This window comes from Elaeis guineensis, chromosome 6 (genome assembly GCF_000442705.2).
Source record: "Elaeis guineensis isolate ETL-2024a chromosome 6, EG11, whole genome shotgun sequence".
Lineage (NCBI taxonomy): Eukaryota > Viridiplantae > Streptophyta > Magnoliopsida > Arecales > Arecaceae > Elaeis > Elaeis guineensis.
The window spans coordinates 3,725,574-3,742,293 of NC_025998.2; the positions used below are offsets into that span (position 1 = coordinate 3,725,574).

The window sequence follows — 16,720 nt, forward strand, 5'->3', positions numbered from 1 at the left end:
TGGATTAAAGTCACCGCTCCAAGCATTCATATATGCTGTAATTATATATGCATCATCCATAAAATCACTAAAATATACAGCAATTTCTTGACACACAGCTAAAATGTGTGAACATGGATATTTGTACATGCTCCACTTTCACAAAAATATTTTCTTTCAGCTAAAGTAATAGTATGAAAATTTTCTCCACCTCGTAACCCTGCGCTTGCTCTCCTCGTAAGCACTTCATATATACCTCTTTGAAGGTTGAATGCTGTTACTCGATGCTGGTTACTTCTTTGAAGGTCTTAGCATTATTTGGATTCTCCTCTACATATCTCAAAGCTTGGGCATGCCTCATATTGAAGTATTTCACAAGACGATAAAATATTATTGGAACACAAGTTGTAATTAGCACATTTCTAGCTCCTCGTAAAACACTGTTAAAAACCTCTGACAAATTTGTAGTTAAGACACCATAGCACAGGCCATCATCATGTGCCAACGTCCACTTCTCCTTTTCTATCTCGGACGCCGCAGGGGGGCCGCTACCGGGGCCCGCCGTGGGGAGCCGTCGTCGGGCCGTCGCGGGGAGTAGCTGCCGAGGCCTGCCACTCGTCGCCGGCCGTCTGTCGCCACCGGCCAAGGAAAGAGAGAGAGAGAGAGGAAGAGGGAGAGGAGGGGGCCGGCCAAGGGAAGGGGAGGGCCGGGGTCCACCGTCGGGGCGCGCCGACCCACCGTCGGCCCTCTGTCGCTGGCGGCCAAGAAAAAAGAGGGAGAAAGAGAGAGGAAGAGGGAGAGAGAGAGAGGAAGAGGGAGAGGAGGGGGCCGGCCAAGGGAAGGGGAGGGCCGGGGCCCGCTGTCGGGGCGCGCCGGCCCGCCACCAGCCCTCTGTCGTCGGCGGCCAAGGAAAAAGAGGGAGAGAGAGAGGGAGAGAGGAAGAGGGAGAGAGAGAGAGGAAGAGGAAAGAAAGAGGAGGGAGCTCATCGTCGTCGGGAGGTCGCCGCCGTGCCGTCGGAGAGGAGAAAACGCCAGAGATCGTTGGAGAAGAAGGAGAGAAAATAGTACTATCCATATTCGTAAGTTCGGATCGGATTTGGATAGAAAACAGTACTATCCATATCCGTACTATAGTTTTCGGATTTGACCCAAATCTGATTAAACTTTATTTTTTGGATTTGATCGGATTTGGATAGGATGTATACCTATCAGGTCGGATCAATTTTGCCATCTTCGACTTTTTTTCTAACTATTTTGTATCTATTTATATTTTTTTTTATAAATACTTTCAGTTTCAAATCTGTAATTATTTTGTTCTTCAATTATTTATCTCACATCCCCTATTTTTTGTCCAAAAAAAAAAAAAACTTGTCAAACATTTCTACGAGAGAGGCCATGGTACAGTTTTGTGATTTTTTTTCTTGTAATTTTGAACATCAAGACATGAGCCAATGATCGAGGTACATTGACTTTAAGCCGCGGAGTCGTAGCATGGTTTTAATGTAATCTCTTATTATTTTATTCTTTTACATATATTGCATCATGCTTGAGAAAAAGGTGATGCGCGTACTTGACTCCTCGTTGAAAAGATGGACACCTACTTTCAAATGGTGCTGACGATCAGGATAAGATATCGTTGGGCAGAACAATTTTATCATATATATTTTATATTTTCTAATAAAAAAAATTATAATATTTATTATTAAAAAATATTATTATTTAAATTTGATTAAAAATTTTAAAGAAAAAAAATTATTTTACCCTATAAATGGCGACGGTTGTTGCTTTGAATGAAAAAAATTTATTTTTTTGAGTTGATATAACAATTTTTTATTGAATAGTGCAGGATACATATGGTAAAATAATTTCTAATCAATAATTTTTTAAATAAAAAAAATACTTGCATGTACAATAAGATTGCTTTTATAGTGCGAAGGATTCACTAATGCAACATGTACATCTTTTGATAAAATTTATGGGTTATCTCTCTTACCTTGAAAAATTTAATCCCATCATGGAGCCCAGCATAACTGTAGATGAACTTTTCATGTCTTTTCTTTCTCTTTGCAGTCCAGAATGTAAGATCATGTTCTAAGGGTGCAATTCCAAGGGGTTGGGTTGGGTTCCAACTGCTGTGCTGAACTATTTAACAATAATCTAGTCCAATCTAACCTGAAACTTAATCAACCAATGTCTTTTTTTGATGAAAAACATGATCAACCAATGTCAACCCAACTTGTCTATCAGCATGACACCAAATTTAAATTTTAAAGTGCACCAAGAACAATTAGTCTGGATAGCTAGATATGAAATATATCATATATTATCATTGAACTGGATTGTGGTAAGAGGAAAAAAGCTAGATTGATTTGGGTTGAAGGAAAGCTGGTCAAATTGAGATGGATTTGGGTTGGATCAGGTTGCTCTACTTTTGAACCCAAAAACCTGATCCAACTTCAACTCATTTGATATTTATTAATGCAAAACCAAGCAAAGGTATGAGTCTAACCTATCTGAGTACAGGTTAGGTTGGGTCTTGTTAAGTTTGAGATGACACAGCACAAGTTGCATTACAATATATGCACTCCAGGATGTACCTCAGTCTACCAGGTTTCACATTTGAAGCTGTAATAAAGTTAAGATTTCTCTCTCTCAAAAGAAAAAAAAAAAAAGTAAAGCTAAAATTTTGGTTACGTATACAATTAGGGCCGCGATATTCTGATTTCATATTGAAGCATCTCAACGCACCATGATTTGAATAAAATTATCATGAGATTCTTCCTCACCTCACATAAAGCCATCAAAATTGCTTCCATTTAGCATGGTTGTGCCACTTATACGCTTTGATTTATTCCATCCAAGATATGCAGTTCACTATGCGGTGTGAGAATGATGCCATCAGGAATCAACATACAAGTATTGCACTTTGATTTTGTAGAATCTGGGCGGCTTTACCCATCACATATGACGTTTTAGTATGCAGATGATGCAAGCGAACCCAGAAGACAGATTAAATATTTACTATACTAAATTATTAGGTAAATTACAATACATATGTATGTATGTAAGTAGATTAGACTCGATTCCGGACCCAATTAAATTAAACCATGCTCATGAACAGATCTCGCAGCCTCACAACATGTCACATCTGACGCTTTACTTTTAATTTTAAGTCTTTCATACAATTTGGCTGCCTACATTTTGCAATTCAAAATCATATTTCCTTCCGCGTGCTTGAATTGGGCCCAATTTGATGGACCATTCTGCTCCATAGACGGGCTTAACATCTCGTATTTGACCCTTCCTCTTCCCAAAATCTTGTCTTCCACGAGATGACCAACCGGGCTGCGCCACTATTTTTCTATGGCTAATATTCGCCGTTCCAGCAAGCGTGAGAGTTGGCTGATCGGTCCTCAAACATCCACATCCACTTCACACCACCCAAGACTCAAAAGCATTTTAAAAAGCCCAGCACCAATCCATGCCATCAACCCATCCCAAGAACAAGACTTTAAAATAGTCATCCAATCCCTACTTTACAACGGAAGACTTGTACAAATCCACATGCAACACTTCTTCCCAATAATGAAAGCACAATTCAAGCACCCTTGTCAGTTGTCACTCATAACAAAACTAAACTATGTTCCATTGAATCCTATACATCAATAACAAAGCTAACACTTATTTACTCGAACCAAACTGCCCCAAAAAGACCGCAGCCGCCCATGGTATCGAACTTTCTCGGACCCCCGACGCCACACCGCGCGTAGGCGGGTTCCTCAACTGCTCCATATTTCATTCAAAATTAAAAAAAAAAAGAAGCACGCGTAGATCCAACCTATTAATTCTTGGTTCCTATCGTGACACCGCCAAAGCCTCTCCAGAAACTTTCCCAAGAAACTAAAGCGAGGAGGAGGACAAGAAGAAGAATGGAAGACGGGCGTGCGAGCAGGCTTAACCGACGGGTGGCGGGGACGCTGGGGCGGCACCTGGCCCGGCGGCTGGTCCAGATCGGAGTCCGGGACGTGTTCTCGGTGCCGGGAGACTTTAATCTGACCCTCCTGGACCACCTGATCGCCGAGCCGGAGCTCAATCTGGTGGGGTGCTGCAACGAGCTCAACGCCGGCTACGCGGCAGATGGCTACGCCCGGGCCCGCGGCGTGGGCGCCTGCGTCGTGACCTTCACCGTGGGTGGGCTCAGCGTTATCAACGCCATCGCCGGCTCCTACAGCGAGAATCTTCCCATCATTTGTATAGTCGGCGGTCCGAATTCCAACGACTACGGCACCAACCGCATCCTCCACCACACCATCGGCCTTCCCGATTTCTCTCAGGAGCTCCGCTGCTTCCAGACCGTCACTTGCTACCAGGTCTTCCACCCCTCTCTCTACCTCTCTCTCTCTCGATCTTCTGTTCAATAATATGCTACTGTGTAGTAACTTGTTTTATTTGGTTTTGTAGGCTGTGGTGAATAATTTGGATGATGCGCATGAACTGATCGACACGGCTATCTCGACGGCGCTCAAGGAGTGCAAGCCGGTTTACATCAGCGTTAGCTGCAACCTGCCGGCGATTCCGCACCCGACTTTTGCTCCGGAGCCGGTGCCATATTTTCTTGCACCTCAGTATGGTTTCTTAATCTCTTTCGTGTTTCCAGCGAGGAAATTTTTCTCCGTTTCTTTGATGTGGAATCTGTGATTATGTCGAATGTTTGAAGTTGGAGCTTCAAATATAGTAGGTGGTGGTAAAAGCTTTTGCAGTTGGCGCTCTTGCTAGCTTTGTCATCTGCTCCCGCTCGGGAAAATTCTGGTCTTTTTTTTTTTTTGATAATAATTGCTATGGTTTGATGCTTTGGTTTTCCTTCTTGTTTCTGAAAAAGCTTCAGAGCATAGTGGAATCTTAGATTACAGGAATGGGTGACTGATAGGGCAGAATTCTATGTGCATAAACACATTGGGGGATGCTTAAGAAAAGTGGAAATTGGTTTGCGTCACTGTTGCAACATTAATATATTATTTCTGCTAATTACAAAATGGTATTGTAATTAGAGATCTAAGCAATGTTTGCTGTACCGATACGGTCGGCGTGCCGGTGCCGGGCCGGACCGGTACGATACCGGTACCGTACCGTACCGACATACGGTACGTTCCGACATACCGGTCCGGTACGGTACACAATTTTTTTCGATTTTTATTTTTTTTTTGATTTTTAAAGTTAATAATTGATAAATACAACCTCAATATGGCATTATATTGCATATTATTGACATATTTGGGTTCAATTTGGAGTTAGGTTGCGGTACAAAGATTCTTGATCCAAAATTTCAAATATATATTTATTTACATTATATTTCAACTATGTCATCTTAAAACTAAAGAAAAAATATATAAAATACGCATTAAAATATATTTAAATATTTAAGTACAAAGCCAAATAACTGATATACGAACCTTAAGATGTACTCTGCATTTAATTTTTTGTCGAGTGTCTGTGATGCTCGTAGATATCTGGATCATCAACATAGTCTGAAGGGACATCAGTCCAACCCTCTAGCCAAGCTGCACCGTACTCTCGAATATTCATCATCCCATAAGACATCCTCTCTGGATTGTAAGATATCTCAGACCTCTCGCTAAAATTCTGACTCTGAGAAGTATCCTCGAGATGATGGTACGGTTGTGGAGGAGCCCATCCAAATATGCCAGTGGCAAAATCTGATCCTGGAGCTGCTCCAGACTGCATAGGTAGTAACCACTAGAAGATGATGCCTCAGATGCACTAATGCATATGGATCATAAGGTGACTGTGGATAATAGGATCTATAATGCGAGGATGATCCAGATACATCCATGGACCCTACTCCACGTGCAAGATCGTCCGCAGCTGCATCATGTGCTGGACGACCTCTAGGAGCCCGTCATCTATATGAAGTCGGCTCCCCACGATCTCTACCGACTCGTCCACCATGATCCCTATCCTGTGTGACATGCGTAAACTGAGACTCACCGGTGAATCGAATATCACCTGTGGTTGTGTCTCATAAACGGTGGTCTCCTGTCCTCCAGTTCCTTCCTGATCATCAGATCCATGGCTACTACTACCAGTATCATCATCACTCTCCCTGGTGTCCGTATCTGAACCAGATCGCTCCTTTACTCTCGAGAGTGGTGCACGTGCAATTGTCTTTTCTTTTCCTCCCTTGTGCCTCTCTGTGACTGAGTTTCCTGTGATTGGGAGGATGGATGCCTTCTTGCTGGCTGCTGGGAGGAACGTCTATACATCTCTCGCTCGAATCTCTGGAAGATGTATCGGATAGCGAGTCATGTGATTAATGAGTCCCTTGTGTCCCCTCAGACTATGGCTGATCAGCTGGAACCCTATGTGGAATATTTTTTTCTGTCCATTGCCTTGGATCTATCCTGATCTCTTTGCCATCACACTGGCTGGTCGTGGAGGAGATTCTGGCTCATCAAGCTCTGGCTCCTGCTGCTGATCTGCAAGCCATCCGATGATCGGATTGTCATCCTCGTCGGCATAATCATCCAGCGTCGGATCAGTGTACTTCAACTGAACTTCTTCCTGAATACATTTTAGCCTCAACCTCAGATTGTAGTGAACATATACAAGATCGTCGAGGTATTTTTGTGTCAGATGATTTCTCTGTTTGCTGTGGATAAGGGCGAAAGTGGATCAATTACGCTCACAGCCACTAGCAGAGACCGTCTGAAAAAGAATACGGATAGCCATATGTCTCAAATTTTCTGTTGACGTTCCAAAATGAATCCACCATTCAGCTACAAAAGTAAAATTATATATCAAATTTGATGATATTATTAAGCAAAATTACATATCAATCTACATTGCTCGTTATTGATATGTAATTTATCTGGATTCATCTGCTTTTTGCTTACAACAGCCGATGGGATTCTAAAACTGTCTGATCCCTCTCTAAACTGTTTTGTCTGAAATAAAATATATTTATTATTTATAAATATATCAGATCGAATTCAGTTGAATAATTACATCTGTTTTAAACTAGCATACCTCTTGCAGACACGACGCCATTTCTGGATAGGGCACCATCTTATATATGACATTGCGAAGAGCAGCAAGAAGCTCGCTATCCATATCTATCCCCGGAATAGTATACTGAAATTTCGGATTCAAGTAATAAGCTGCACATAAATTTCAAGACTGATTAAGCACAATTTTATTTTCATGCTTCAAAAAAATATTTTAAAATATTCTTGAATCCAAACTTACCAGCTAGATGCAAATCTCTGCCCATCTGATAGTCCCAACGACGCTCAATAATGTTAATGAATTCTTGAGCATGCTTGGGATCATTCTCACTGATCTGTTTTTTGTCCTCTCCATCATGTAATATAGGAAGCCCATCTGGGGGTATCTCTCGCTGTCCACGGCGCGAAGCACCTCATATAAAGACTTGATAGCCTTCACTATCTTCTCAGCCACTGCCAAAATGACTGACTCGTCACCAAGTTTTCACATGACTTCCATCAGTGCCGGCCCTCGCATATCTGCTCTCCTGCCACTCGGCACTGACAAACATCTGACGTAGGGCTGTTTTCTTCTGAAGAAGACTATCAAGTGCTATGTAGTTGGTAGTAAACCGTGTGATACCCGTCGTAAGATCTCCCCCCAGTATATGTCCGCATCAATGAAAGAACCCATGTGTGGTTGTAGATGAATCTAGTAATGGTCTGGGCAATCTCCACTACCTGCTACACCCTGCGAATCTTTCCGATATCCATCAATATAAGATCAATGCAATGTGCAGCACATGGGGTCCAGTACATCTGCGGTCGCTGCTCCACCAGCAACTCTCCAGCAGCCTTATATTGTGGTCCGTTATCTGTGATGACCTGCACGACATGCTGCTCACCCACTGAATCAATCACCTCCTCCATTAGACCAAAGATATATGTGGCATCGTGCATCTTATCTGAAGCATCGATTGATTTATAAAAAAATATTTTTCCATCACAGTATGTCAAAAAATTAATGATGCTCCGCTTAGTAGGACCTGTCCAACTATCACACATCACTGTCAAACCGTATGTAGGTCATTTATTTTTGTAAGAAGCAATCCATCTCTGCAGATCTTTATTGCTGTCAAGAAGCTGACCATAGATGTCCTTAGGTCCTGGAGGATCTACATCCTGGCCGGCAGTCTCTATGGTTGAAATAGCAGATCGGTAGTAAGGATTACTGCTGCATTTGTTGGAATATGGCTGAAATGAAACCATGATCCAATAGTTCGCACATATCTTCTTCTTATTTTTTTCAGCATACTGTCAATTCTCTGCTGCTTTGAATCCTTGCTGGACAAAGCATGTGGATCCAAATCCTGAATGCTGGCTCCTGTTGGAATATCTCTGGAGGACCTCCTCCTACTGCCAAAAGCTCCCAACAAAGAAGACATGCTGCGTCTGCTCCTCTACCACCAGGCTCTCTGACTGAGGTAGTCCTCCTGAACTCGAATTCTCCCCTACCAGTCGCCGATCCAGATCCTGATTCGTAGCATGATGGTCCGAATCGGTCTCTGTATCGGGCCATCTCCTCCTGCTGGTATTGATCCGCCAAGCTCGCATGAATGGCAGCTCAATCTGTGCCTTCTCATCATTTGGAGCAGAACCTCTCTGACTCTCTAGAGTGATAAGGTGGCTCTGCAGCTCGACGGTCTACTTCGATTTTTTCTGCTTTGCCCTTTCCTTCGCTGTTTCGAATCAACAAAGTACTTTTTCATCAATTGTCGGACCTCTTGCGGACATTTCCGACACATCGACATATCAGGATAACCACCAGCTAGATGCTGCTTCAACCTAGTCACTCCTCTCCCTTGAACTCTGTGTTGCACCATTTGCATCTCCAATGATACCGACCGAGAGATCTCGCATGATCCCAACCGATGTCACGCCCTTGATCTTTCTTCTTACTATTTCTGCAGATATAACAAAATACTAATTATTTTGAATTACTGTAATATAACACTAATTACATATATTTTTTATTTGATAATATTTTTTACTATTTAAATATTTACAAAAAAAATTCAAAAAAATCTCAAGAATCAAATATTTCAATTGTTTTGAATCATTCTAAACATTATTCTCAATTTCAAAACTAACATGATTTTTTTTTTATTTTTTTAATAATTTTTATATAAATAAATATATACTATAAAATAGCTGATTAATTAAAGTGAACGAACGTCATGCTCTAAATTTTTTTCTTATAAATATATGCAAGTATAAAAACAACGATAGTTTAACGATAATTAAAATAATTATATATAATTTTAAAATAATTTTAATAATTATTTTAAAACTTATAAATTCAAAATAAATATGTTATATGCTTCAAATAATATTTTTAAATTAACTAAAATATAACATATTTTTATATATTTTTTATTTTATAATTAAAATTTTAAATTTAAATAATAAAAAATATTTTTTTAATTTAAATATTTGAAAAAAAATTAAAATTAGATTTAAGTAGTTTAAATCATTCTAAACATGATTCCAAACTCTGATTTTTTTCGTAAATTTTTTTTTTTTAATTTTTAAATAAATAATTTTTAAAAATATTTAAAAAATATATAATTAACAAAAATTAACAATTTGGTGTCATCGTGTAGATCTTCCAAAGGTCTATCACATATAATTAAATCATCCCAAAATCACAAGATTTTGGCATGATTTTCTCTTATTTTCATTTTTTCTCATTCTTATCCTATTTTTAATAACAAAAATTAAAAAAAAATATTTACTAAGAAAATAACACATTATCTTACCTCCGGTCAAAGATTAGCCTCTCCTCGAACCACTCCTGCAATTTGACGGAAATTTTTTTTTTCTAATTTTTCGGAGGTCATGTGATCTCCGACCCCCCCTCCCCCCTCGTCACTTTTGGCACATGAGGTGTTGGTACGGTTCGGTTCACCACCGAACCGGACCATACCGTCCGATTTTGGACGGTATGGAAGCGAACCGGACCGAACCGCTCGGTTCGGTACCGGTTCGGGCTGTTTCTCAAAAAAAAGTCCGTACTAGACCGGTTCGGTCGGTCCGGTACGGCGAACCCTGGATTAAGTGAACCCAACAGATTTTATTACTCATTTAAACAGATGTGTTGCTGCGATGCTCCAGACAAAGCTGACGAGGTCGGTCCAATACCGAGTTGGGATCCGGTGGTGAATCACAGTGGTGGAATTCACTGATGAATTTGCAATGAATTCCACAAACCAAAGAAAGAATCCTCCAGTTCAGGACTTTCCGATGGTTAAGTCAGTCGGAGATTGAGAACAGATAGTGGAAAAAAAAGGAAAAGATAGAGAGCAAAAGAAGTGGAGTAGAGAAGGAGAAGTGAGAGAACTCAGGTTCTTTTTAATTGAGGAACTGGAGAACTGAAGGTTAGCAGAGTTTCAGCCTTGAGAATTTAGTTCTGATTTACCTATGGAGAGTCTCCTTCTCCTCTTTATATAAAGGAGTTTGTTAGGCCATTGATAACCATCTGATTTAGAGGATCTTGTTTGTTAGGTGGTTTTGGGTAATCACCTTAGTTTGTTAAAAGTTGGTTATAACAGATTGGCCAGCTGTAGAAAGATTATGGGTTGTCTCATGTAGAGAATAGCTGGTCCGGAGGCCTTGTTGGCTCTTACAAGAGGTCAATTTAAATGCAATGTCTCTCAATGTCGACTGGATGCAGATATGAGCAAATTGGCTAGACATCTGACACCATGTCGGTATTTACCCAACCTAGCCTTAGGTACTACTGACAAGTAGCCTTGGAGCCACTCTGTTGTGATGTTTTACCGGCAGATCGGTATAATGCTGATCTCTTCTGGTGTTGCCATGTGGCCAAAGGTCGGTTAGGTGCACCAACAAGATGAAAATAATGGTCCAAATCTGTTTAGTTGAAGCATTTATTTTTGTAGGGAGTAATTGATTATGAACTCGGGGAAATTAGTAATTGTGCCACACACATTCATTTATCGTTCTACTTTCTCCTATATTTTTTTCCCTCAAAATAAAATCTTTCTGTATCTATATCTGTTGTTTATGGGTGTTTGATTGAAAAGAAACTAAAAATTTGCTGTCAGCAATACAAAATCTTTCATATCCAAGGCAAACAAAGAAGTTTGCAGAGTTGCTATGATGGTATCACCAGTTATTACTCCATTGAAAGTGGTAAGAAAAGCAAAGAAAACAATCTAGCTTTTATTACTAGTGATTCTTGCTCAAAACTATCCGCTCACATATCTCAGCCTGTATAAGATTTAAAATAAAAAATTAAAACACTTCCAAGTTACTGCTGGCATGGTGTGGGAAAGGTTTAGTTCTCTTGGATTTGAGAGCTCAGTTTCCCCTCAAGTTTGAGTTTGAAACAAGCATTAAGGCAATGTACTTGCTTTGGAAGCTTCTGAAAACTTGAACCTGAACTCGCTTCATAAGCACTTCCTTATGTCAAGTGTTTCTTAAGATATGCACTTCCCTGCATAGCACATGCATGTGCACCCACCCACACCTACCCCTGCACCTGCTCTTAATTATGACACTATAGTTTAGAGTAGAAACAAATTGGAAGGGATGAAGATACTGTAATCCTAAAAAAGGTATAATTTGTGCCTTTTAAGTCAGATCATAGGGAAAAATGAAAGAATAACCATGAATGTTTTGGTTCCCCCTTGCCTACAATTGCTCTGTAATCACTTGCCTGACCTTGTTTTTAAATCACTAAAGTATTTTGATGGTGTAAGGTATTAAGCTTCATCTGTTTGCTTAATTGGCTGCCATTCTGGATCAGTCACTAAAAATAAGCATGTTTAAATATGAGGATGAAACATGTTAATATGGTGCACAAGAAAAAAAAAAAGCTCTGATTCTTGTTAAGCTAAATTCTAAAAGTTGGTCAGTTGCCCCTTCGGTTTATTGCACCAATTGCAAATAAAGGTGGTTTGCTCTGTTTTGCAAAGATATTTTGCTTGGATTATGTCTTGGTAGTTTTCTTTTTCCATATTTGAGAGTCATCAAGGGTTTATGAGTAAGGGGAAATACTACTTGTAGTAATTCTAATTAGTTTTTATCTTAACCCAATTAAGAATTATACGCATAAAATACATATATTATGGATAAGATATAACAAAAAATAAAACATAATCACTCAGGTCATGATGATATGGTTACATCACAAAAAAGAAAATGAAATAATGCTTAGCAAATGATGAGGCCTAATGAAAGGAAGCTTGCATGAATTTAACAACCATCAATATTTTGAGCATGTCTAAACATATTGACAAGCCACATTGATATCAAATGCTAACAAATGGTTGATGGTTAGTGATTCTAATGGCTTCTAAGAACCTACGAGTCAGATAATGGAAGATATGACCTCTATAGCCGACTGTGCTTAAGAATATATAGATTTTTTTGTTGTTGACAAAAAATATGTGGAAAATATGATGAACTATTATCCTAATTATCAATATACAATGTAACAACCAAAGACCTCACTCAAAAAGGGCTATAGCTAGAAGGTATTATTCGAGTTCCTTGCCCTATATAAGTATCCAAGGTCTTTTCAATACACAATTAATGTGAGACAACATACACATCTATAATGATCCTCACATACTTCCTTATTTAAGCCCCAACATCCTCGCTAGGTAGAGAGTCCACATCCTATAAATCCCATCACAAACAGCATGATTGACCTCTGATCAGCCCTGAAAGTATTCATACTACAATATCTCCTAGTCCACATATGCCATAGGTTGGATCTTCTCTAACACCATTGGTAACAAACTGGAACCTCACTCAAAAAGACTAACTAGAATGTGTTATTTGGGTTTCTTCGCCTTATATAAATATCCAAGATCTCCTTAACATATAATTGATATTGGACTAAGAAACACTCCCACACCGATCCTCAAAATGCGCACTAGAGCTTGTATTTTGAAATTCTAGGTTTTGACTACAATATTTTTGTTTGAAAAGACTAACTAGTACCTAGTACAAATTTTGATCAAGTCTTGTCTGCATGGTTCTGTACCAGTTGAAGGCTTTTGTAATGTATGGTTCATAGTCATTTAGCTGAAATTGAAGTGGTCATGTTATGAGAAGATATCAAACGTAAACCCTCTTATTGAATTAATAAATCTGCATCTTAGATTTTTGTCTTAGTGAATCATCAAAAACCTAATGGTTGTTAATGGCGTCCAAAACCTAAAAGCCAGATGTGGTGGGACATATGTATTTATGAAAATTATATTGAAAATAAAAATATATTAAAATTTGATGAGATGCTTTCCAAATTCCAAAAGGTGATTAGGGTGTCTAATTTGAAATTGTTCTCTTTTAATGCTAGCTTTTTTGTCATGAGGCTTTGTAGCGTCAAAGTAGAAAATCGTTCCTATTTGTATGATTTTGTGCTAGCCCTACATGCCAATTGAAGCATTTTTAACAATATGGTTTCCCATATGTTTCATTATTCTTATTGGAAAGAGATTGCGGTGAAAACTCTATGAGAAGATATTGATATTTGGACTCTCTTTATAGAACCATAGGATGTACTCTTCCATATCAGTAATTGACAAGGATGATATGCTTACTGAGTTTATACCGCGAAGCAGAGTGCAGCCAACTGTTCTGGTAAACTGATCTTTGTTATGGACCAAAGAACCTATTTCAGGTCCTAGGTTCATTTTTATTTTGGCATTGTGCATTAGTTAAAGTTTGATGATTTCTATAGAGGAAATGATGCTTATGTTTTATTTGTTTCTAATTGACTGCAAAACTATTTTTGCATTTTAAGTCGCATCATATTTTTCTGAAAACCATGGTCACACATGTGTGGTGTGTACACTGTATGATACGTCATTTTCGGAAGATGCTCAAATAGTGAACTATAATTTTCAGGACACGATTTTTTTGGAGAAAATTTTTAGATTAATGACTTTTCATGTTAAGAATAACAGACTTCCATCGTATGCAGCATGAGCAACCAAATGGTACTAGAGGCTGCAGTGGAGGAAACAGCAGAATTTCTGAACAAGGCTGTGAAGCCGGTTTTAGTTGCAGGGCCCAAATTGAGGGTAGCCAAGGCTCAGAAAGCTTTTGTTGAAGCAGCCAATGCATGTGGGTACCCAATAGCTATTATGCCATCTGCCAAGGGGCTAGTGCCAGAGCACCACTCCCATTTCATTGGGACCTACTGGGGTGCAGTTAGCACCAATTTCTGTGGTGAGATTGTGGAATCAGCTGATGCATATGTCTTTGTTGGCCCAATCTTTAATGATTACAGCTCTGTGGGTTATTCTTTGCTGATCAAGAAAGAGAAAGCAGTATTTGTACAGCCCAATCGAGTGACTGTTGGTAATGGGCCTTCCTTTGGTTGGGTTTTCATGGCTGACTTCTTAACTGCACTTGGACAGAAGCTCAGGAAGAATACCACAGCCTTGGAAAATTATCGACGGATCTTTGTACCACCCTGCCTTCCCCTCAAACGTGAGAACAATGAGCCTTTGAGGGTCAACATCCTTTTTAAGCATATCCAGGCAAGCCTTTGATAAATTTTGTCATCAGCTATTTTTCTCTTATTAACTAATTCTTTTCTTCGAAGGATGTTCAGAAGTTTGCCTTTTGTTCCAGACTTCCAGTTGTTATTTTGGCTGCAAATTTGTCTAAAATTTAAATTTAGTGGCACTATTTTCTTATATATTTAGTCTATATATTGTTTTACTTGGTGAGCTTCAGTTTGCAAGAAACTTGTGAGATTGAAACTGTTTTGCTTTTTCTTTATTACTTTTAATCCTCTGTGTGTGTGTGTGTGTGTGTGTGTGTCTGAGCAGGATATGCTGAGTGGAGACACAGCAGTTATTGCAGAGACTGGTGACTCTTGGTTCAACTGTCAAAAGCTTCGGTTGCCAGAGAATTGTGGGTAAGTCATTTTCTTGTAAGTTTGATGTCGAATTGTTGACTATGATTTGATCTTCTGATTCCAGAACCTTTAACTGCCTCTTGTGCTAATGTGATAACATCATACAGATATGAGTTCCAGATGCAGTATGGGTCTATTGGATGGTCAGTTGGTGCCACTCTTGGATATGCACAAGCTGCCAAGAATAAACGTGTAATTGCTTGCATAGGAGATGGGAGCTTCCAGGTATATCTAATGAGTGAATAATCTATTCCTGTTTAATATCAGAAGGTAATCTCTGGATTTGAAATTTGATTGGTGCGAGTTAGTGTTTCCAGTTTGGTTGGGATGGGTAAAATCAGCTTTGTGATTTTTCATACCTTACAGTATTTAAGTGACCTATGGCCTTTATTGATTACTGAAGATTGGGGGAAGCATTTCTCTTCCTCCATTTCCAGTAAAAAAAAAGATATTAAAAAAAAAAGAAAAAGGAAAATAAAAGAGAGAGATCTATGGCCTTCACGATGTGGGCTCCTACGAACTGCGGTGTAAAGTCTCTTTGTTGCACGAAGAAGGAAAAATGCAAAAAGAGTAAAAAAGAGAATACATCTGTGGATGGTTAATTTGGTTAGAAGGAATAGAATGAGACAATCAGCTTTGTGTTCTTTCACACCTTGCGTTATTCAAGAGACCATTTCTTTGCGATACGGGTTCATACCCACTGCAGTATAGAGTTTGTTAGCTGCCCAAGGAAAATGACAAGACATAAAATTGAAGGAAAATCTGTAGCTACTCTTTTTTCAAGTGTGACTTTTGTTTTCTATGTTTACCCACCATTTAATAACTATTTTTGCATCATGGCTCAACAGTTCTTTCTTCTTCCTTTAGGTGACAGCACAGGATATTTCCACAATGATCCGTTGTGGGCAGCGAAGCATCATATTTCTCATCAATAATGGTGGCTACACCATTGAAGTAGAGATCCATGATGGTCCTTACAATGTGATCAAGAATTGGAATTATACTGGATTTGTTGACGCTATTAACAATGGCGAAGGCGGATGTTGGACTTCTAAGGTGAGCATGCGAAACAAATCCGGTTTGATGATGGCTGAAATTACTCAATTATCTGTAAAATCCTATGACTGCATTGAGCAGTTTGTTTATACAGCAAAATTTGTATTGAACTGCTGCAGGTGCGCACAGAGGAAGAACTGGAAGATGCCATTTCAAAGGCCACCGGGGAGCAAAAGGATAGCTTGTGCTTTATTGAGGTCATGGTGCATAAAGATGATACAAGCAAGGAGCTCCTGGAGTGGGGATCAAGAGTCTCGACAGCCAACAGCCGCCCTCCAAATCCGCAATAGCTTGTCGAGATCATGACAAAATCTGGTTACACGTAATTGCTCATGGGGAAAAGAATGTTTGTGTCAGAACCTCCAAGTAGAGGGGCCAATGCGGCACTACGGCGAATAAGTAGTTCTGTTCACCGCTATTGTAACGTAGAAAATCAGTTTGTGTTGGGGTGCCCTGTAATAAGCCTTAAGCAATATTTGTGATGTTGCCTAAGTGCAAGCTGCTGTGTTAATTGCACCATGGACGTACACTGGCTGGTCTAACAAATGATTAATACGGAATAGTAGCAGACGTATCTTCAGATGGCTGGATACTCCAAACAATTGATACCCCATTTGCATTGCCTATTACCCCATTTGCGTTGCCTGTTGTTAAACCATCCTTCAGTAAGGGGGGGTACATCGATACATGGCTTTGTGCTTGAGCGATGGCATGCTGCTCA

General features: G+C 39.5%; 1 protein-coding gene across 1 annotated transcript; it reads left to right on the forward strand.

Moving 5' to 3' along the window:
- The first annotated feature begins 3,701 nt into the window (after window positions 1-3,701).
- On the forward strand, window positions 3,702-16,579 carry LOC105047597 (pyruvate decarboxylase 1). The gene is made up of 7 exons (XM_010926589.4): window positions 3,702-4,349; window positions 4,441-4,604; window positions 13,999-14,560; window positions 14,855-14,943; window positions 15,051-15,168; window positions 15,811-15,999; window positions 16,119-16,579. The coding sequence occupies exons 1-7, from the start codon at window positions 3,909-3,911 to the stop codon at window positions 16,287-16,289; spliced, it is 1,734 nt and encodes a 577-aa protein (XP_010924891.1). The 5' UTR covers window positions 3,702-3,908; the 3' UTR covers window positions 16,290-16,579.
- Window positions 16,580-16,720: the final 141 nt, after the last annotated feature.

What these genes read in the sequence shown, in the direction of transcription:
- LOC105047597 (XM_010926589.4), top strand. Translation starts at nt 3,909, where the DNA reads ATGGAAGACGGGCGTGCGAGCAGGCTTAACCGACGGGTGGCGGGGACG. An exon ending in AGACCGTCACTTGCTACCAG is followed by an intron (nt 4,350 to 4,440) that starts GTCTTCCACCCC and finishes TTGGTTTTGTAG; the next exon opens with GCTGTGGTGAATAATTTGGA. An exon ending in TAGGAGATGGGAGCTTCCAG is followed by an intron (nt 15,169 to 15,810) that starts GTATATCTAATG and finishes TTCTTCCTTTAG; the next exon opens with GTGACAGCACAGGATATTTC.